Consider the following 24,498-nt stretch of genomic DNA (forward strand, 5'->3'; position numbering starts at 1 on the left):
TTATGTTCCAGACACGATTAGATTGCTTCAGACCATATAATGATTTTCGCAGCTTGCAGACGCGACCGGATCCATCATCAAAGCCACTCGGCTGAGTCTTACAGCATCCATTTGATAAACAGTAAGATTATATTTCACCACAAGAGCAAGCAAAAAACGAATTGATGTATATCGCACAACTGGTGCGAATGTCTCGTCATAATCGATGTGCTGCTTCTGGTTGAATCCTTTCACCACGAGCCTGGCTTTATAACGCACAGGATCTCCGTCTGCATTTACCTTTCTTTTGAAAACCCATTTTGACGGAATGGCTTTCTTTCCCATAGGCAGGGCTGATAGTTCCCAAGTGCCGTTGATATCATGAGATTTAATTTCTTCACACATTGCAGATTGCCAAAGTTTATTTTGTTCGCTTACCATGGCTTCCTCCACAGTGTTTGGATCTGATGATACATATTCAGTTACGCAGAGATTATAATTTGGTCGTAACATATTCCGCAATCGCTCAGAGCGACGGACTCCTTCATGGTCCAAATCTGTTATTTCTTCTCGCTCCATTGTTGATTCATGATTCTCTTCTGTATGCGAATGACTGTTACCTGAAGTTACACCACTGCCATCTTCTGTTGGTAATTCTTCCATATATTCCACCCCTGAATTGGCAACGGAAGTTGGCTCTGGTAACCATAAATTTACCGTATCTGTCTTTGGATCTGTAGCTGGAGGATTTTGATTAATTTGATTTTCAATAAAAACTACATCACAGCTAATAATAATATTTTTCGCTACAGGATCATACAACCTGTATGCCTTTGATTCAGTACTGTAGCCTACGAGAATACATTCTCGAGATTTAGGTTTTAACTTACTGCGTTTTTCTTTGGCTACGTGAACCGTTGCCTTACAATTTGAGGTGCTTCAAGCTTGGTCTTTTTCCTGACCACAACTCTTCCGGACTCAGATTATTACCTCTGCATGGTGTACGATTCATTAGATATGCCGCAGTTACAGCAGCCTCAGCCCAGAATCTGTCCTCCAAATTTGCGTCTAGCAGCATGCATCTCATTTTTTCCGTTATTGTCCGATTTAGCCTCTCTGCAACGCCATTCTGTTCGGGGGTGTAAGGAGTCGTTTTCTAATGGATAATGCCATATTTCGAAAGATATTTGTTAAACTTTTCATTTATATATTCACAACCATTGTCCGTTCGGAGAACTTTTATATATTTCGACCATTGATTCTCCACCATTGCTTTGAATTTTACAAATTCATCGAAGACAGCTGCTTTTGACTTAATTGGGATAACAAAAACTTTTCTGGAATAGTCATCCACAAACGTTAACAAATAGCGCGCACCAGAAAAGGAGTTAACATTTAATGGACCCATTACATAACTATGTACTATTTCCAAAGGTTGTTCAGCACGCTGCCCTTTTTCACTATGTGACGCTCTGGTCTGCTTGCCTTTTATGCAAACCACACATTTGTCGTTACCACTGGTTGTGATTTTAACACCTTCCGAAGCATTTTGGATGGCTGTGACACTTTCGCGACAGACATGACCTAAGCGCCTATGCCATAAGTTATAGCTTGCGACGCCCATCGCTGCATTATCTCGTTGTACACAGTTCAGACGATAAAGACCATTTATTTTGCTCGCAGTTCCAATTAGTTGTTTGTCTTCGTTTAATATTTTGCACCAATTGTCTTTAAAACGGAGTTCTTTCCCATTGTCTGTCATTTGACTCACCGAAAGTAAATTCGCACATAAACTAGGAACGTACTCAGCATTTTTGATAGTCGCGTTGACATTCTTATGTTTAACAGCTAGAGAGAGTTGCACATCGCCAGTGCATTCAACATCAATTTTGTTATTGTCAGCGACAATTACTCTCTTGTTTATCGTGCGTTTTATATTTGTCATACATTCGCTGCTTTTCACCATATGTTGAGAACAGCCGGAATCGACATACCAGTCTTTGTTGTTGTGCATATTAGCATAAAGCGAAGAAGTAAAAAGAACCTGACTTTTTTGTTTATGCTTGTCGTCTTTCACTATTTTCTTACGACAGTTTTTGCTTATGTGTCCTAGTTGCTTGCACGAATGACAGCGAACTTTTGAAAATGTTTTTGCCTTTGTATAAAGAGCATTTTCGGCACCTTGCTTTGCATCAAATTTCGCATCTTGTAAAAGTGGATTTTTCACAGCGCCCACCGTGAGCGTTTTCTTGCGAGCGTTGCGTTTTCGACAGCGAGCACCAGCGCTTGAAACTCACTGGGCAACCCAGCCAACATGAGTGATGCGGTTAGTTCGTCATCAATTTTTAGACCTGCGTTCCTCACTTTAAATGCAGTCATTATCATTGAGTTTACATACTCTTGCATAGTCTCGCAGTCTGATAGCTTTAGTTGTACCAATTGCTTCAACAGTTCCACCTTGCGCGTCAAACCTTTATCTTCATAGGCTTCCATGAGTGCTTCCCACGCGTCTTTAGCTGATGTTTCATCTGCAAAGTGACCGAAATTATTTGGCTCCACCAACATCGTGATTTCAGCTAGTGCTTTTTCATTAGCATCACGATCGGCCTCAGCTGCAGTGACAGGCAAACCATTCTGGATCATTTTCCAGTGGCCCTTTATGACCAAATATGATTTTGCCTGGCATTTCCAGACATCAAAATTTTCACGACCGCGAAGCCTTTCGACGGGTACCGAAAAAACGTTCGACATTATTGAAATTGTAAAATATATTCCAAATCAAAAGTCAATATATTTAATTAACACACAGAACCTTTTTTTACCCGCATTTATTTATTGATGGGTTAAATTAACTTTGTGTGGCAAAGGCCCATAACCTGTTAGGAGAGTAAAACGCGTGTTGACTTGGCGACAGTATAAAACAGAAGCAGGAAGTTTATTAAAAAAGTGAACTTAGCTTATATTCATAATGACATCTGTAAGTCTAATAATATACAGAGTGTTTCGTAAGTTTATAAATGCACAATTTTCTTCTCAACAGTTTGTATAGCTGCTATATGCTATAGTAATCCGATCTGAAAATTTCTTCTGATATTACATTATTTCTATAAACAATAACTCAAACCAAATTTCGTGAAGATATATCGTGAAATGAGGAAGTTTCCCATGCAATCATTTGATTTCGATCATTCAGTTTGTATGGCAGCTATATGCTATAGTTAACCGGTCTGAACAATTTCTTCGGCGATTACATTGTTGCTTCAGAAAATAACCTGTGCCAACTTTTGTGAAAATACATTGTGTGTGTGTGTGTGTGTGTGTGTGAAAGTTTTCCATACAAGAACTTGATTCCGATAATTCAGTTTGTATGGTAGCTACTATATGTTATAGTGGTCCGATATAGGCAGTTCCAACAAATAAGCAGCTTCTTGAAGAGGAAATGACGTTTGCAAAATTTCAAAACGATATCTTAAAAACTGAGGGACTAGTTCGTATATATACGGACAGACGGATGGACGGACAGACAGACGGACATGGCTAAATCGACTCAGCTCGACATACTGATCAATTATATATATATACTTTATAGGTCTCCGACCCTTCCTTCTGGGTGTTTTAAACTTCGTGACAAACTTAATATACCCTGTTCAGTAGGGCGCTTCAAAAAAATATTTTTTTCCACTCTTACCCCCTCAAATGTTAGTGATTGACAAACAAAAAATCTTCCCTCAAGCCGGGCGCTTAACTCTAAGGGGTCGCTATTTGTCTTTTAGGTTCCCATACATTTAACATAGGAATTTTCGTTTTTTCATTAAAACTAAAATTTCACCAACTAATTTTCGTTTCTCAAAAATAACCATCACATATTCAGAAAGTTTACTTTTCAAACTTTAAAAATTTCTGCGACAAAGTTTGATTATCAAAATTAGACGATTAAACATAGTGATTTGAAAATTTTTTTTCCTATATGGACATACGGTGTGCAACTTTGGGGCACTGCTTGTAATTCAAATATTGAAATTTTACAAAGATAACAATCGAAAACTCTAAGATTAATTACAAACGCGCCTTGGTTCATAACAAATAAAGCCATTCATTCAGATCTGAATATACCTTTTGTTAAAGATGAAATTAAAAGATTTAGTTCAGCATATTTGCACAGGATAAGTTATCATGACAGTCCTTTGGAGTCATGTTATTAGATGATAGTAAAGAAACTATTAGACTTAAAAGACAACATGTTCTAGATCTCCCATTTAGGAATTAAGCTAATGTTTAATTATAAAATTTATTATTAAATTTTTATATAAACATTTGTATTTAGAACATATTGTTATATTGTATATTATTTTTGATCTCATGGGAGACCATAAATATAAGTCAAATTATGGTTTTGTTATCAAATTTGCTTATTATTTACTAAACTAGATTGAAATTAAAATGTAATTAACAAAAAAAAATAAATAAAATAAGTTTCTACGAATAATAATTTGTAGCAGGAATTTTTAAAGTTTGACAAGCCGACTTTATGAATATGTGATAGCTATTTTTGAGAAACGAATATTAGTTGGTTAAATTTTAGTTTGAATGAAAAAACGAAAATTCCTATGTTAAATTTATGGGAACCTAAAAAACAAATAGCGACCCCTTAGAGTTAAGCTATAGCGCCCGGCTTGAGGGAAGATTTTTTGTTTGTCAATCACTAACATTTGAGGGGGTAAGAGTGGAAAAAAATATTTAAAAAAGTTTTTTGAAGCACCCTTCTGTTCAGGGTATAACAACAATTAATTCGCTTAACTAACGAACGCGATTAAAACTAAACCGCAAAAAAATATATATAGTATGCAATGTATGTATTATAATACAATATATGTAGTATAAAATAAAGTCGATTTTTCTATCCCTATGTCCCCTTGTGTGCTTAAGTCTTTAAAACTACGCAACGGATTTTGATGCGGTGTTTTTTAATAGAAAGAGAGATTGAAGAGGAAGGTTTATATGTAAAATAACATACATTAAATAGTGGAAAAATACCGTTATTTTTGAGGTTAAGGTCGTAAATAATTAAATTTTTTCCGCTTACATTGAAAACCCAGGCTGAACCCTACGAGATTTATAAAAATAATGTACTAGGTGTTGTACCCATTTAAAAGGTTTACAGAAAACTCGCGATGGTATATGTCTATCTCTTATGGATATCCCACAATAACATTTTTTTGTCATTAACTTTACGACAAATAATGGCTAATTTTCCCATTTTAACCAATACAGTATTAATCCTTATAAAATTAAATACCTTAAATACATTTAATAGAGATCTATATGGTCCTTTACAGCATTTGATTTAAGTGAATATTTTCGAAGATATTACAGATTTAAAAATTGGGGGACGTAGCGTTTGCGGCGGTACCGTGCCTATAAAAGCGCGTCGGAGGCTGCGGAGAAATATTTTAGCGGAAACGATGAAGTATATGCGTACTATTTCAAACAGATCCTTCCTCAAAAATAATACGATTGCTAAATATTTGATATAGTAGAATAGAACTGCAATCAAAAACACAGTGCAATGGATTATAACTGGCTCAATAATCAGTCGATGAATCTTATACCCCAAAAATTGATGTCATAACATTGCCAGCCGACTTTTTCGTCTTTCCGCTCTTGAAGTTCGGTTCATCATGTGAAGTCCACTATAATGTCTGTCGATTGGACTCCAGTGTGAAATAATGGAGCTGTATTTCTATTCTCACACACCGACGCAAAAATTCGGTTTTATTACGATTAAAGAACACTCAAACACTCCTCAGACTAAGCAATTCGTTGTTTTTGTTAGATTATGAACTTGGGAGGCACCCACTTTGCACAGAGCTTTCGATTCTTTAGGGCGTCCACTGCCTTCATTCTCCTCAAAATAGTCTTCTTCTGCTTCAATAGAGCTTTTTGCACGGTCCAAAAGCATGTCTAATTGTCATTTATGTCCTCACGACCACTTTGAAAACGTGAAACCACTCGTGCACTCTGCTACGGGATAGGCAATCATCGCCATAAACTTATGTATGTATATCATCAAATGAAACGTTTCGGAAAACGTTTTACTAATTTTAAAACAAAACTTAATGTTGGCTCTTTGTTCGAAGCTCATTTTCGCACCGATAACACAAACATACTGACACTTAAAAAAAGGATCCTCTAGTATACATACATATATATTGATATATCCATCTCTAAAAACAAATAACATAATTCAAATTTTGAGCCAAATCATGTTTCAATATACATTCTATTTCAAATAAAAATGGACGTAGAGGACAGCCAAAGTACTCCCAAGACTTGGTGATCCACAATTGCTACGCCTAGAGCATCAGTCCCCCCACCAAGGACAAGTTTCAGGTCAGCCATGCAAATAATCTGCTGCAGCATTTAATGATGCAAGCGATGAGCAATTTGAAGAGCATCATCGATCACCAGAGGCCACGGCCACTGCATGAATCGCTTGACAGATACTCCACTGAGTGATCAATCAAATATTGTCTACGACCTCATCATACCTTGTTTCACCGATTATCTCGAAGTTAATTAAAGAGTAGAAGAGGACTGGGGATTGGGCGCGGGAGTATAACCCAATGATATCGAAACCTCTATTTCTATCCGCCTACAAACTCAAGCAGCAGCCGAAGTACTAGGTATAAAGAAAGTTTGTGAAGTTCTATATACATATAACTACGGGAGGATACAGAAAGAAACCATTTACATGGACAGCCAGGCGGCTTTGCGTGTCTTGTCGATAACTGAGATTAATTCCAACATAGCCCACAACTGCAGGATGTCTTAAGCTCACCTGCCTGCGGTTGCCCGCTAAGAACGATCAAAAGGAAGCTTGATAAGCAGCTTGAACAAATCACATAGAGAAAATGAACCAGAACGACAAGCTGTAAAATAAAAAAAAAACAAATATTGTCCAAATATGACAAGAATAGAACCAAGGACCTAATATTTAGGTCCAGAAATAGCATATACTGACTTACAGTCACAGAATACGAAAACGGTTTTCTACTTCCTCTGCGAATACCCAACTTTATCACAAATCCAAAATGCTTGGAATCAGGCAAACCTTCAATGGTTGTCCCCAAAAAGCATAAGGAATATAAGTAGTTTCAGAAGAGAAGACAATATTGGGGGACAAATTTATGTTTAATTCTATAGGATTTCGAAAATATGTGGTTTTGAGTAGAAACGGGAACTTACTAAAAATTTTAGAATGCCCCTTATTATAGACGACTAATTGAAAGGATTCCCTAAGTTTATAAGCTAACTTTACTATCAGTTTCTTAGAAAACAAGTCTGTGGCTAGTTGGTGTATAATAACGGTGCCTGACTTGGCGTTGTTCTAAGAACCCCACTGATTCACATACGAGTATTAGCTACTTTTTGTTTACCTTTCATTCGCCTTACTGCGTATTTCTTTTCCATTACTGATTACCATACCAATAAACCGTATGTCATTATCGGGGTTACATATAACTGCTGTGTAGAGAAAATGAGTTACCCGAAGGGTTAGTCCCCATTTGGGCCCCACCATCTTTTTATAGGTGTAAAGTGCCGTAGCTGCTTTCATTACCCTAGCGTCCAAATTTGGATTCCATGAAAGTTTCTGGTCTAAAATAATTCCAAAGTAGCTTGCTTTCTCTCCTATTGTTAGCTTTGTGCCGTAGTCTAGTCTAGTATTCTCTGTTTCCTAGTGAACGCTACTAGCTTTGTCTTACTATCACTTATGGTAATTTTAGTCCGTACGATACGGCCCACCGATTTACATATGCCGTTTAATTTTGTTTGCATAAGCTTAGTGAGGATACTTATTATTACACATAAACTTTTCGCAGATCTCGTTTGCCAACAAATCATCATGGTATGTGTAATAGCATACTTGTAGAGTTGGTATTGAACATTGGCTACTAATTAATTTCAACAACTTACCATTCCACAAATCATATCAGCTAGAGTCTTTAGTGTATCACTATTCCTCTTTGCAAAAGTCTGCTCTGTTTTTAAGCATGTCGATAGTTCTGCTTGCAATTTTACTGAATTATTATTGAATTATAAATTTATCTTATATATAATGTTTACCATTATTTTCAATTGTAAGCGCTTGAACGCGATGATTCAATGCCATGTTCATTTCATTTAGACGTTGTAAACGATTTCGAAGAGCATCAAATATCTTAGCATCCTGATTACTGTCGCATTTAGAGCTAAAGCCTGAATCAGAATCATTGCAGCAGCTTTTAAACGACATTGCGGTAGAAGCTTCTAAGTTAATGAGCTGCTTACGAATGGAGTCTAACTTTCTATAGGCTTCTGCTTTTTCACTTTCCTAATCATATATCACATTTTTAGTAATTTTAAAACAATAATTTTATTGTATCACTCTATTTACTGATTTGTTTAAAATATCCGACAGTCGCTTTCGATGATATTCTAGATTTTGGCTTTTAAACTCCTTAGTAACTTGAAAAAGTTCGTTTAATTCAATTTCGAGAGCTTTTAGCCTTTGTTGTTCCACTTGACCGGCATTACTCAATGAATCATAAGATAAATTTTCAGCAATAAATGAAACCTATAACAGATGCTTTATATACAAAAGCATATTTTTATATATAAACAGCGAGACGTACCTGGTTGCATGACTTTAACCCAGCAGACACTTGTGTCGAAGCACTTCGTGACGACAGTTCCTCCAAGTTGATCGGTGGCATACTATAATTGGACGAAGCTCCGGCACATGTACCACAAATACTTAAGCCGTTATCAATTAGCTTTTGGAATGGTAATAAAAAAAGAAAGTGAAAAATTTATAGCCGAAACTAAATCCGTTTTGAACAAACACACAAAGAACGTCAAAAGGAGATTAATGAAAAGAAAACTTTGATGTTTAGAAACAAATTTTGTTAAAGAAAATTAATTAAGAAAAAAGTGAGAACAGAATTTTTAAGACAAATTTTTGTTTGTTTTAATACACAAGTATGTCAAAAAGACAAAAATTTCAAAATCTGAAGTATGAATTCAAGCACATGTGATTTAGAGACCTTGGTATTGACACATTTCAAATCATTTCGCAACTCTTTTATAACATTGTCCTTTAGCTGAATCTTTTGTTGCGCCTTCTGTATCTCATCCTCTAAGCAAGAAATTTGTCGCCTTAAGTCACAGATTTCATCATGTTTTTCGGCTACCTCCTCCGCTAAAGCACGCAAATTCGAATTGGAGTTATATTGATTTGCAAGGCAACTCTGTGAACGAATATTTATCAAAACTGTTATTTAAAAACTTACACTGCACACCTACCTTTTTGCATAGATCTAATGAGTTATCTGTTACATTTTCCTAGAAGAAAATAAAAAAGAAAGAAAACAAATATAAGTATAAATTTTAATTTCTTATTCGTAAGGACAGGTGAGAACTCACTGAGCTTGCCGACATTAGATTAACAAAAATAAGTACGAACGTTTACATATGTACATATGTATATTCATACATATGTACATATATACCTATAGCATATACACATTTTAAAAAATATAAGCGTTTTACCTCAAACGTGTTGCAACTTTCTTTATTAGACTGTAAAAAGTGAATTTTAGAAAATAATAGCTTCTATATAAAAGTTAAAAAAAAAATTGTATTCAAAGAGAGTCATTCTTGTATAGTATACAAGTAGTACATAAGAAATGGATGGATAACACATTTAGTGGTGCCTCTGAACGATATGTTTTGGGGGAAACCAGGGCTTATAAAGTATATTATGTATGAAAACTTACAGATAAAATTAACAACTTAAGGCAGTTCGAACAGATCGAAGGGGTATAAAACCTTTTTAATACGCTTTTATTAGCTTCACTTGTGTGTATGTACATATGTATGTATGTTTGTTTGTAACTTTTTAAAGTGGTACTGAAACCTAGACTATTTGAGCGACAATGTAGGAAGGCGATAGTAAGTTTAAGCAGCTCACCAAAAAGTTGCGCTTAAAAGTATGCAACATCTATATGAAACTAGTTTTGTGGACATTTGAATAGCATACTGAGTTGGGCGTCGACCGTTCATAAGATTCAAGGTTGTACCAGAGAACGTATATTTATAAATATTTATATATTTAGATCATGCAGTAATTTATCTGGGCTCTCAACTGTTTGCTGCTGGACAAACTTATGTAGCACTTAGTCGTTGTAGATCTTTGGACGGTATTCGAATTGAAGAACTAGACTGTTCAAAGTTGACAGGTAAAACCCCATGTAACAGTGAAGCTTTAGAAAAAATGATTCGATTAAGAAGTAATAATTCGTAAAGTCGTCAATAGAACTTGGTCGCAAATAATATAACAATTAGTCAATGAAAGGTTACGAGTAGATATAAATGATGCCTAATTATCGATTTACTTAACCCATACTACATGTCATAGTTCATATATTAACCAAATTGGGGTTTCTCACATCAAACTAAAAAATTAAAAATAAACATAGTTTAAAAAAACTAAAAAACATGCTTTTAAAGCATATCAAACTAAAAAGTGAAAAATAATTATTTGTATAAACCAACAATAATAATGAAGAAAAAATTCCTGCATTATTGTGAGAAAAGCGTGGGGTGCTTGGTGACATATTTTTCATATATCGGGCATTCTACGCTTTTCTCACAATAATGCAGGATTTTTTTCATCATTATTATTGTTGGTTAATACAAAGAATTATTTTTCACTTTTTAGTTTGATATGTTTTAAAAGCGTGTTTTTTTAGTTTTTTTAAACTATATTTTTTACAGAACAGCTCGTTTAAAACACTAATAAAAAACGACAGAAAAATAACAAATGCTACCTGCTACTCAACAAACTGCTTGATACTGCAGATGGTAACATCATAAACTCAATGTAGGTTCAAATGCTACCTACATTGAGGAAAAAAGACGTTGTCAAAATCGGAAAAAAAATTTATAATGATACAATGAGAAACAACATTTCTAATGAATAGTAACACTGTGATACGATGAGTGTTAATATTATTTGTGAATCTACATAGTATATTTTAGATATGTTACTAGGAGATCGTTTCTTTAATTGGTTACTTGTACATTCACGACAAACGATCTTACAATATTTTTTTCTCGATTAGTATAACCTTTTTATGCTATTAGCTTATTTTGTATTACAATAAATATGTAACTTCCGGTCTTTGTACATTTTACTTCGTTCTAAGTATGAATAAAAAGACCTATACTTAAATACATTTGTATGTTTAAACAATTCGAACAATATTTTATTTGGAAATATGAATGTACATATCGTCACCTGAAATGCAAAATAACGTATCATCGAAAAATTCGAAATTGAGTGTCTTATTGATTACGATTCACTACTTCAAATTACATATGTATGTCCAACATTTTCAGGTTCTGCGATCAGATATAATACCAATTTTAACCAATATTAAATTTTTTTTCACTCTTGTTCCATTTTATTTCGTGTTTCATTCATGCCACTGTAAATTTCCGAAATGTTGTTACGTTATTTTGCATTTCAGGTGATGATATATATTTATTTAATATATGTTCGAATAAAAAAATTATTTCCTTTAAATAATTCAGTTATTTTATTATATATAAATATTTAATAACACTATAAATTAACTTGCGTATGGTATCTGTGCGTGTTAACATTCTTAAAGCATTCAATGTTTCTAAAATAAATTAAATTATTATTATATATAAATTATATTAATTTGGCAACCCTTTGTTATTATGTGAACAAAAATAATTTAACAAAAGTTAAATATTGAATAAAATTAATAAAAATTGCTCTTTAGTAGTTAATTATTGTTTAGTGCAGTGCAGTGCTCAAAATAAACCCAAAATTTTTCTGTATCGTATGATATATGACTCAAAAATGCCTCCTAAAACAATCATTCAGCCGCAGCTTACTTGTGCTGTTTGTAAAATGGTCGCTAATTCACCAAGTGTCATGTGCGCAAATTGCCGTACATGGACTCATTCCAAATGTGCGAAACTTAATAAAGCGGAATTCACCGAGCTAGCAACTAAAATAAAACATCAAGGTTATCAATGGAAATTTGAAACATGCCGTTTGAAGGTTAGTATCGTCACTCAGGATGATCTTGACTCTGAAAGTGATGACGATGGTAACGTCACCATGCTTAAACTTAAACGTCTGCTTGATGACCAGTATTCAAAGCTCACAATTCCTTTTGAGAGTAAATTCAACAGTTTCAAGACATCCATCGAAAAGAATGTTAATGACATCAGAAGGGAGATCACAAGTTTATCCAAGCAGCACAAAGGCTTGGCCAACACATGTTCTAGTCTTGATAACAGACTAAACTCAGTAGAAAACAAGCTCGAAACTTTCACTGGTGCATTAGCTCCAACTGAAGAAATTATAGCAGAGTTTTCCGAACGCAAAAAACGGGAGTCGAACGTCGTTATGTTGAATGTTCAAGAGTCAAGGAGAGCAGATGGCAAAGACCGTCTTGATGAAGACAGACCTACCGTCGAGTCCAGCTTGCCTGCTTGCCTTGCTTGCTTGAAACTCCGACGACTGGGTCGCCCAACTGTTGGCCGTAATCGCCCGCTGCTAGTTGAAACAACTTCCCCATCTGTTGCTCGTGCTATATTAAAGTCTAAACCACCGGAACCTGTTGGCGGATCATCCAAAGTCATATTTAAATCAGATCTCACTCCCGCTCAGTTGACTCACCTCAAGAACCTTCGCACACAGCTGGATTCTCTGGTGAAGAATGGCGATTCCTCTAAGACAATAAAATACGTTAATGGCGTCCCGAAATTAGTCAATAAGAATTTTCGCTCGTTCAACGATAAGGGAAATTCAAACAATCTTGCACATCCACTATCAGAATGTGAAGGGACTACGTACCAAGCTCGGCAGTTTTCTCACAGCAGCAGCGATTAGCAGTATTGATGCCTTCTGTATCACTGAGTCATGGCTTCACCCAGCTATCCATGATGGGGAAGTTATAGATGATTTATTCAATATTTACAGGAAGGATAGAAACAATATCACAAGTGATAGTTTCATCGCAATAAAGAAGTTTGTGCACGCTGACTGTATTCCAGTCATTGATGATAGTATTGAACACATCTACGTAAAAATCAAGTGCAGTAGTTCAGATATCATTATTGGATGTGTCTACATTCCTCCGAGAGCATCACTAGTCGCTTACCAAGCGTTTCTCGATACACTCCAGTACTTGAAAGTAAAGCACAAAGATACCAACTTCCTCATCACGGGGGAATTCAACCTTCCAAGTAGCTCGCCTCATATAGACTGTGAAAATTTACTCTATGAAGGCTTCTCTCTGTTAGAATGCCGCCAATTTAACAACATTCAAGCCGATAATCATAATTTACTTGATCTTTGTTTCAGTAATCACATATACATGTTGATCACACGCAGACAATTACCACAATGGATCGATACCATCCAGCCCTTGGTATCACGATCGAACTCCAGCTCAGCCTCAAACCAGTAACTTTACCTTTCCATGATTTCAAAAGTGCTGACTATGAGAGCCTTAATGAATTTTATCTAAACGTCGATTGGTCGAGCCTGTATTCATCCTCTACTCTAGACAGCAAAGTTGTAGTCTTCTATGACATTATTCAAAGAGGTATATCTACCTATGTGCCTGTCCGTTCACAAAATAACAACAACTTTCCGTACTGGTTTTCAAGCGAATTACAACACAAAATAATACTTAAGAAGGAAGCCCATACTATCTACAAGAAGTGCAATTGCAAAAAGAATTATAGAAAGTTTAGAGAACTCAGGAGAGAATGTAAAATTCTCAATAAACAATGCTATAAGAATTACATAGATAAAATTGAACAACAAGTACAGGATGACGCTAATGTGTTCTGGAAATTTGTCAAACATAAAAAACGAGGTAATAGTGACATCCCGTCCACCATGTCCTGGGATAATCTGACGGCAGACTCAGGTATAGATATTAGCAATATGTTCGCAAATTTTTTCAATAGTGTGTAAGTTAACATAAGCTGCCCTTTGTCAACAATAAAGTCCGCGCGTGGCCTGAGTCAGCGAATCCACATTCTCACGCTGGCAGCTAGCAGTTAACATAAGCAGCACTTTGTCAACAACAAATTCCGCGCGTGGCCTGAGCCAACGAATTCACATTCCCACGCTGACGGGTAAGGCACAGCGGTAGCGGCAAACCGCCAACGCAAGCGTCGGTGTCGTATCCGCTGCAATAACTCTACAACTACTACTAACAACGAATTGCGGGACACAACAACTAAGACAAGGTGCAGGGACTTATTTAAGACATTAGCTTTAGAAAGTAAAAGTCAGTTTGTAACAGAGAACTCATCAGACAGCATGATCTGATTAATAAAGTGATAATAATAAAGAAACAAGACGGTTATTCGTAATTGGCGCCCAACTACATACATATATGGGAATAAAAAAATTAAAGTTCGATAAAAAATAGTAAAAACTATTAGGAAATAAAAAGCTCGATAAAAAATAGTAAAAAAACTATTCGGGAATAATTGTACGGACCCATCAAGGGGGAGACGTCACAAAAAAAGGAATCACGGACCAAAGGGGATCAAAAATTTCTACAAAAAATTAAACAATAGAATTAAGATTCAAAAATATGTAAGTAGAGTGCAAAAAATATAGTATGTTGAATTGCTCTAATAAAAAAAGTAGCTAAAAAAGAAATCTTGTGTTAAATTTAACTGTATTTTAACTGTGTTTAACTGTAAATCTTTGCACGAGAAATAAATTTTGCGCAGGCCAGCTTATTGGTATCGGTTTTACTTCAAGCTCATGAGTGATCAGGACCTGGACAAAATATTTGAGAGCCTTAACGGAATAGAAGTTAGTAAAAGACAGTGCAACAATAGGGATAATATAGAAAATTGGTGGACAGAATATAGAGTGGCAGACAAAAGACAAGAAATGGCGCTGGAACCAGACCAATTAATGGCATTAGTGGAAAGTGCAGTTTGTAGTGCACTTGCCACTCAAAGAGAAAATTTCGAACAAAAGCTTGCAAGTGTTAATCAACGACTAAATGACGTTAAAATCGACACAAACAGTACCTTTTTTATGCTCCCGTCTCTGGGTTGGGGTCAAAATTCTGCTTTTTTGGAAATTCTGCATTCATAATTCCGCAAGTCGGAACACCGGGAATCAAAGTTATGGAAGTCAATATTCTGGAATTCAAAATTCTGGATAACGAAATTCTAAATTGCAAAATTCTGAATTGCAAAATTCTGAATGGCAAAATTCTGTAATTAGTGCGCACTTTTTTGTTATCAACACGTATTTTTAATCATTAATTACAGAATTTTGCCATTCTGTAATCATATGTTTTATTGCCTAGTAAGTAGTTTTTTACAATTGCATGATTGTATTTGTTATTGTTATTCCTTTGTTTGTTGTTGTTCATTTACTTTTTTGTACTACCATGATTGTATTTGTTATTGTTATTGCTTTGTTTGTTGTTCTTCATTTACTTTTTTGTACTACCATAATGATTTAGTTTACTATGTACCTACATATACATAAGTATATGTACTGACTAAGCAATGTGTTACTGCAATTTCCTTAATAAAAACGTGCTAAATATTTTTGTGAAATGATGGAAAATATAACTGTGGTGAAGTCTAATAAAGGAAAAGACATGTTAAACGTCGACGGCTACTTCTTCTATGTATTTGGAACGAAAAAATAAGAAAACATTTAACTGGACTTGTTCTGAACGAATTCGATGGCTGTGAACATGTTATACGAAAAAAAAGAAATGAATCTATTTGGTCTTTATTTGTTAATAATGTTGTTTTTTGTCTTTCCGATAAACATGTTTGAATTTTGGAATAATTTTGGAGGCTATGTTTTGTTTATGTTATATTATTATGTATGTATAAGCAAATTTATATAAGATACACGATTTGGCTCAAATTTTGGGGAAAAAATTTCCAGAATTAATTCTGGAAAACGTAAATTCCGGTATTATGAAAAACCAGAATTTTGAAATGCAGCCAAAAAAAGCAAAGGAATTGCGGAATTCCGATTTCCAGAATTTTGTCGACCCAGAATCTTGATTCCGGAATTTTGACTTCAGAATTTTGAATTTAGAATTTTGACCGTTTCCCCCCGTCTCTTTCAACGTTCGACGGAATAGTAGGTTTGCTAACGCAAACAAATGCAACAATAGATCTAAAATCAAAAAAAAAATACTAACTAATAATGGCTCAGAAGAAATAAAGTTCTTAAAGTGTGCAAATGTGAATTTCACACAAGTAGAGGACATAGAAGTCGCCGAGGTTGTAAGGGGCAAATTTCAGAAAATGGTGAAAAATTTATTACGCGTTTTTTCTGATCCTAATGAGGCCCTACCATTTAACACAAATATTTTCGCCACTATTCGCACCGAAAGTGACGACCCGGTGTATTCTAAGCTATACCCTTATCCAATGGGTGTAGCGGAATTCGTGAATACTGAAATTCGCGATTTACTAAAAAATGGTATTATCCGACCGTCTAGGTCACCATACAACAACCCAATATGGGTTGTAGATAAAAAAGGAATGGACGAACAAGGCAATGTAAAGAAACGTCTTGTAATAGCCTTCAGAAAATTTAACGAAAAAACCATCGATGACAAATATCCCATCCCCAATGTAACCGTAATACTATCAAATCTATTAAAGGCCAAGTATTTCACAACACTCGACCTAAAATCGGGCTTCCACCAAATAACTCTCGCAGAATCCGATAGGGAAAAGACCGCTTTCTCGGTAGGCACCGGCAAATACGAATTCTGCAGGCTTCCTTTTGGTTTGAAGAATGCGCCAAGCATTTTTCAAAGAGCTATCGACGACGTATTGAGAGAACAAATAGGAAAGTCCTGTTACGTTTACGTCGATGACGGTATTATCTTTTCAGAAACCGAAGAAAAACATGTCGAACATATCGAGTGGGTGTTAAAGAGGTTACATGAAGCTAATATGAGAATTTCGCGCGAGAAATCACAATTTTTTAAGGAAAGCGTTGAATACTTAGGCTTTGTTGTGTCTAGGGGAGGCATTAAAACGAGCCGCAGCAAAGTAGATGCTATACATAACTACGTGAAACCCGCCACTCTTTTCAATATCAGCTCCTTTCTAAGTTTAGCAAGCTACTATCGTTGCTTTATTAAGGACTTTGCGGCAGTAGCAAAGCCTTTAACAGATATTTTGAAAGGAGAAAACGGCAAGGTTAGCGCCACACAATCGAAAAAGATTAAAGTGGAATTAGACGAAAAACAATCACTTGCTTTTAACAAATTGAAGGAAGTCCTTACATCGGAGGATGTTATGTTACTCTATCCAGACTTCAGGAAGCCATTTGATCTAACGACAGACGCTTCATCTTTGGGTATAGGGGCAGTACTGTCACAAGACAATAGGCCAATCACCTTTATTTCAAGGACTTTGAAAGATCGTGAGCAAAACTTCGCAACTAACGAACGCGAGTTACTTGCCATAGTCTGGGCCCAAAAAAGCCTTAGAATCTCTATGGCGTAAAAAATTTTAATATTTTTACAGACCATCCGCCACTTACGTTTGCGGTTTCAGACCGAAACCCAAATGCCAAAATTAAACGCTGGAAAGCGTTTATCGACGAGCACAACGCTAAAATTTTTTAAAAACCGGTCAAGGAAAATCATGTTGCTGACGCGCTATCACGACAGAACATCCACGCTATTGAGGAGATAAAAATAGCTGTAAACCCAAATGTGGTAAATGTCATACATTGCGATCTACCAACATTGGCCAGCATACAACATGAATTGGTAAGGAGTTTTCCGTCAACAAAGTTTTGGCACTGCAAAAACATGGTGTCTGATATTGTCAACAAAAACGAGCAGAGGGAGATTGTTGTTGCTGAGCACAATCGAGCTCACAGAGCAGCCCAGGAGAATATTAAACAAATCCTCTGCGATTACTATTTCCCAAAAATGACAAATTTGGCGAATGAAGTTGTCGCAAATTGTAGGATCTGTAGTAAGGCCAAATACGACAGACACCCACGTAAGCAGGAACATGGTGTAACTCCAATCCCCTCCTATACCGGGGAAATGTTGCACATTGATATCTTTTCGACAGATAACAGGTACTTTCTTACCTGTCTGGACAAATTCTCAAAATTTGCGGTGGTGCAGCCTATACCTTCTCGAACAATTGTGGATGTAAAGGTCCCAATCATTCAGTTAATTAATATATTTCCAAACACAAAAACAATTTATTGTGATGATGAAGCTTCTCCAAATTCTGAAACGATAACCACATTGTTGAAGAATAGTTTTGGTGTAGACATCGTAAACGCACCACCCCTTCATAGCACGTCGAACGGGCAGGTTGAACGCCTCCATAGTACACTTTTGGAGATAGCCAGATGTTTGAAACTGGACAGGAAAATTAACGAGACAACGTCCGGTGTGTTTTACGTGGGCACCTGCTGGCGACAGCCTTACTCCACGGCACTCAAACGCACAGCGGATCAAATCAATGCGTTCATCAGCGCCCTGAGAATGCAAAGCATTTTCAGTACCAATTGGCAGTGTGGAATGAATAACCAATAACCACCTTGGTAGAGTTCGAGGCCCATCTAAACCCTCTGCCGTGCTTTGGGTCCGGCACCCGGTTGCAATGCAACTCCACATTCAACTGACAAAGTCAGTTCTTCCCGCGATTTGGGTTTTAACCACAACCACCACGATATTCTCTGAGGAGCCAGTCCGCACGAGCAGATTGGAGCGAACTGCAAGGGCTCCTGCTCCCCGTGGTACCAGAATTAAGTCTCCGGTCAGACCTCGTAGCCGAAACTACTACCAGTTGAGCTCTGGACTGGACCAGGGGTTGGACCCCATACACACATCACTTACACACACCAATCATACAGAAACTAACCCTAACTTCCAGCTAACCGCCTTCGCCGCTTAAACAGTGCACGCGCAAATGACCCTAACTGTTCGGTATTCCGACTAGTGGAGATCACACCACTAACATCTAATTGTCCATCAGTCCAGCTAATCCCAATACCACTTATTATAAATGGCCTCCAGGTATTCCAGAATGAACTTCCATACTTCCGTTTAGACCTAACCAGGCCAAAGGCGTACCCCAACTCCCCATCATCTAATGGAGGGACAGGCACCTCTTGTGCTTGAGGTACCTGCACCTCCGACCTAGGAAAGAACGCATCTAACCGAACCCCCGCACACTCTCTCCATGACGACAACAGAATTAACGAGACGAAAGACCTCATATGAATGGCAACAACTGAATACAATCGAACGATTCACTCGGTGACCAATATGAAACCAATTGAAATACTTCACGCCAACCCACCCGAACTGAGGAATGAGATATCCATGAAAATAATGAAGGCTCAACAAGCACAAATGGATAGGAATAACCCCTCCAGACGGAATAGAGTATTCGACGTGGGGGAAAGAGTATTGGTAAAGACTAGCAGACGACTCGGAAATAAATTATCCCCTTTATATGTTGAGGAGAAAGTTGAAGCAGACTTGGGAACCACGGTTCTCATAACAGGGAGGGTGGCCCACACGGACAACCTAAGGTAAAGGAAAATTCTTAGCATATTTTAGAATTTTTTAAATAGCATAGGGTTAATTATTTAAGCTTCTTTTACACTATCTTTCAGGATACTGATTGCGATACTCCTTATTCTAACGACGACGGCAAAATTGACCGACTATTCGACTTCCTACTACATACCGATTCAGGATGGTGACGAGACGATTTGGGAGGAATTTGGCTATCTAAGGCATACAACTAATCTTACAGTATACAAGGGAATAGTTGAGGAAACCAAAGGCTTAGCAACGCAATTCCCTCTATCCCATATGAGAATGTTACTCGACGCAGACATTGCACATATAAAGGTGCTTCTGACAACACTGGACATCCATGACAGGCAGGCTAGGAGCATTAACGTTTTGGGTACTGTCCTAAAGGTTATCGCAGGTACGCCTGACTTTGACGATTTCGAAAACTTTAAGTTCCGACAACAGGAGCTCGTAGACTCAGAGCGACATCAGGTAGAAATAAACACAAGGATACAAGAAAAGATAAATGAACTGACGGAAACGGTTAACCACATCATTAAAAACTCAAAAGCTGGACAGATCGACACTGGTCACTTGTATGAAATGTTGCTTGCAAGAAATAGGATCAATATAAATGAAATTGAAACTTTAATTTCAACTACTACCCTTGCAAAGATAGGGATAATAAATCCCATGTTGTAAAACTCAAATGAACATTATTGAAATGCACTCTCCAAACACAACTATCACTGATTTAATGGAGGTATCATATATTAAGGTTCTATTAGACGGTAATCTTCTACATTTTATTATCAAATATCCCAAGCCAGTACTAGTCTGTAAGAAAATTATTATCTTTCCTGTCCAACACAACGGAACAATCCTGCACCTTGGGAATGACAACAATGTTGCCGATTGTCATAATCAAATTTTGGCGATTGGAAATTGCAGCGCAACGCTCACATCAACGTTTTGCAAAAAATTACAACATCCAACGTGCGCGCAGCAGCTTCATTCTGGTAATGTTGCCCACTGCAGCACTCGCCCTAGCCACCTTGAACCAATTATGGTGGTCGATGATGGCATAATCATCATTAACGATAATACCGCTTTAGTCAAAACTACCGCAGACACCGAGAAGACCATAAAGGGAACTTATTTACTTTCCTTCGAAAATGAGATTCAAATTAATGGATCCTACTTCAAAAACGTAAACGGCATGTTTAAAAAATTACCAGGATCAGCAACGACGGCGTTCTTCATCAAGAGATTTTGAGTCTTCCATACCTTCACAAGATAAGTATGGAAAACCTGCGTTTTATCGGGAAAATCGAAGTGAGGACTATGATAGGACCAACGATATCAGGTCTCACTAGCATTGTCATACTAATTTCCTGTTACGGTCTAATTCAGCTATACCGAGAGCGAAAAAGAAGACGTAAATCCCAGAATCTTCAGAACGTCATAAACAATCTTAAGAAGTCCGTGGACGGCCTTCATTTAGAAGGCGAGGAGTTAACATAAGCTGCCCTTTGTCAACGCGTGGCGAATCCACATTCTCAAGCTGGCAGCTAGCAGTCAATATAAGCAGCACTTTGTCAACAATAAAGTCCGCGCGTGGCCTGAGTCAACGAATTCACATTCCCAGGCTGACGGGTAAGGCACAGCGGTAGCGGCAAACCGCCAACGCAAGCGTCGGTGTCGTATCCGCTGCAATAACTCTACAACTACTACTAACAACGAATTGCGGGACACAACAACTAAGACATGGTACAGGGACTTATTTAAGACATTAGCTTTAGAATGTAAGGTCAGTTTGTAACAGAGAACTAATCAGACAGCATGATCTGATTAATAAAGTGATAATAATAAAGAAACAAGACGGTTATTCGTAATTTGTACAACCAAAATTCTCACCAGTGTTCACCGTCAACTGAAGTAGAACCAGCTCCGACTGTCACCATGGATGAATTTGGGGTTAACATCAATGATGTCCATAAAATGTTGTCGACACTGAACTTGAAGAAAGGTGCTGATCCGGACGGCTTACCAAATACTTTTCTCAAAAACTGTGCAGACAGCCTTAGCGAGCATATCACACACTTATTCAGTTACTCACTACAAAATGGTGTCTTCCCTACTATATGGAAATCATCCTACATCTGTCCGATTCACAAGGACGGCCCAAAGTCTGAGGTCGTCTGATAGTTCTTCCACAACTCACTGCATTCTTCACAAATATTATCACCAAAAAGCGGAATGGTTTCGTCGGCGGAAGGGCAACTTCCTCTAACCTGTTTATCTACGTAAATTATCTACTAGATGCCCTAAACAATGGCCACTCAGCTCACACCATTTATACCGATTTCAGCAAGGCTTTTGACAGGGTGGATCATACTATTCTGCGAAACAAACTTAGAAGATACGGTATATGCGGTAATGCACTGTGTTGGATTCAATCATATCTTACAGGAAGGCATTTCCAAGTCAAAGTAGACGGATACATCTGGGGCCTATTCTCTTTAATATCTTCGTAAACGATATTGGCGATAACTTTCAATCAGAATTTTTGCTTTATGCGGACGATTTGAAGATCTTCAGAATGATAACCAGTGAGCAAGACCTTCGAGTTCTTCAGAATGACATGGACAAGCTTTCGTTGTGGTGCCGATTAAACAAATTGGACTTGAATGTCAGAAAATGTGTAACTGTATCCTACTCACGGTCACAAATCAGAATACTAGCTAATTATTATCTAAATGATGAGTTGTTAAGTGAAGTGGATCATGTAAAGGACCTGGGTATCATCATAGACAATAAACTGACGTTTAACAAGCATATTGAGAAGATCACTCTCCAGGCTTTTAAAGTTCTGGGATTAATTACTAAAACTAGTAAGGATTTCATGAATCCCATCTCACTGTTACGCCTTTATTAATCAATGGTTCAGCCAATATTAGAATATGGCACTGTAATTTGGACGCCTTATACCGATGCTGCCTCTAGTCGTATTGAAAAAAATACAATCAAAGCTATGTAAATGTCTTGGCCATCGATATGATATTCCTGGTGGTTACAACACAGTGTCTGATGTCTATAAACACTATAACATCAACAGCCTGCAAGAACGTCGTCAAGTAGCTGACATGATATTTTTCTTCAAAGTCGTGAACGGCCTTATCGATGCGCCAGACATCATCAGCAGTTTCGAATTTGCATCAGTGGGTCTTTCACTGAGACGTAACCGTCTCCTGAAGACTATGAAAACTACCAAAAGCTACGTTTTCAATGGTCCTCACAACCGTCTGGCCAGGCTCGTCAACTCATTACTTAGTGATGTGGACTTCTATAGCGGATCACTCAGTGCCTTCATCCCGGATATCAAATCACGTCTACTGCAATATCCCACTTTCTCCTTCCTAAATTGCTATTCTTACAATTGTTGTTCAATTTATAGTTTTAAATACTATTAATCCCTCCCTCTTAATTACATAACAAATATTATATAATTTTAAATTATTTAGTTGTATAAAGCCGTTTGGCGTATGTATACTTAAATAAAAATAAATAAATAAATTAAATTATTGTTATTTAATATATTTGAAAAATTACTCACTTTTCTTGGCTGCCTGTTTCTTTATTTTGCTTTGTTTATTTTTATAAAACAGCTGTTAGACCGCTTTTCACCTCACAAAGTGACTTTTTTTTTGCTTTTTTCATGTGAGGTTTGAGCAAGAATAACCTCCAAATAACCTTAATTAGTTATACAAGTTTAAATGAAAAAATAGGGAATTTTCCATTTGATATTTTACTTAACATAATAATAACAATATTTTTGAACACATGTTTACCATATGTTAAGAAATACGGGCATGATTCAATTGTGGAAAGTTGTGTTGCTATAGAGTAACTATATAATAGTTTTGTTCACATAACGGTTGAATGTATTCCCAAGAACTATTGTAGATAGATATGGGTTTATGTATATGTACATACACATATAAATCATCAGGAAGACGAGACAAGTTCAAATCCGTGTGACTGTCTGTCTATTCGCCAGTCCGCTCAAGCTTAAACTTGAGTAAAAAATCGGTATTTATGTTTCCTGGCCAAAAACTAAGGATGAGTTCGTAGATCGACGTTATTGGATCACTGCCACGCCCACAATATAGAAATGTAATTTCGCAGTACTAGGGGCACCTGTGAGGTAAAACTTTTTAAAAATTGTGCTTGACACCGCCCGCAAAAGGTTTAATGTACATATGTATATCTCAAACTGTTCAAGTTAAAATAACCAAATTCGCTTAAGGTAAATCTTATAAGAATCTATAATCTTTAAAAACTACTTAAAAACTATAAATCAATCACTAAATACGCCAGACACTTTGCCCTCGAATTAGTATGAGAGGGCTTTATAAGAGCGACGGTCAAAATTGGGCGTGGTAGCGTCGTCCAAGTTCAGTAAATACCATTATTTTAACATTACTATGTGATAGTGTGAAAATGGAGGCAAGTGGACTACAACAACGCTTACTTCCATATAACACAATTATAATTCGTTTTGATTATTTCACTTTCCGGTATCGAAAACAAGATGCAATTAATAAAACGTTGCACGAATAATGCCTTTGAAGTAAGCCATATTATGACCAAACATTCTCCAAATCCAACCAAAACTGGTCAAGCCTCTATGTACCAAATATTTGAACCTCAGTACCTATAGTTGACTTTTGACCGACAATATCAATCAATGTGTGAGATATACGAGTATAATTGAAATTCAGGGAGAATCCTTTCTAGACAATGTTATGTCTGTATGTCAAAATAAAATTGAATATGGTCAATACTT

The 24,498-nt window shown here is 36.7% G+C and overlaps 1 protein-coding gene across 2 annotated transcripts in view; it reads right to left on the reverse strand.

The window, feature by feature from the left end:
* LOC120768146 (polyamine-modulated factor 1-binding protein 1) overlaps positions 1–24,498 on the reverse strand; it is a 449,193-nt gene that overhangs the window by 401,987 nt on the left and 22,708 nt on the right. Inside the window, exons 7-12 of one of the 2 annotated variants that reach the window (XM_040094707.1) lie at positions 9,322–9,360; positions 9,063–9,266; positions 8,652–8,792; positions 8,414–8,593; positions 8,104–8,350; positions 7,954–8,045 (exon numbers count right to left, since the gene is read on the reverse strand). In XM_040094707.1, the coding sequence (XP_039950641.1) occupies positions 7,954–8,045; positions 8,104–8,350; positions 8,414–8,593; positions 8,652–8,792; positions 9,063–9,266; positions 9,322–9,360 (903 nt within the window). The remainder of the gene's footprint in view (positions 1–7,953; positions 8,046–8,103; positions 8,351–8,413; positions 8,594–8,651; positions 8,793–9,062; positions 9,267–9,321; positions 9,361–24,498) is intronic. The other variant, XM_040094706.1, reaches the window with a different exon arrangement.

The sequence above is a fragment of the Bactrocera tryoni genome, chromosome 2 (assembly GCF_016617805.1).
Source record: "Bactrocera tryoni isolate S06 chromosome 2, CSIRO_BtryS06_freeze2, whole genome shotgun sequence".
Classification (NCBI taxonomy): domain Eukaryota; kingdom Metazoa; phylum Arthropoda; class Insecta; order Diptera; family Tephritidae; genus Bactrocera; species Bactrocera tryoni.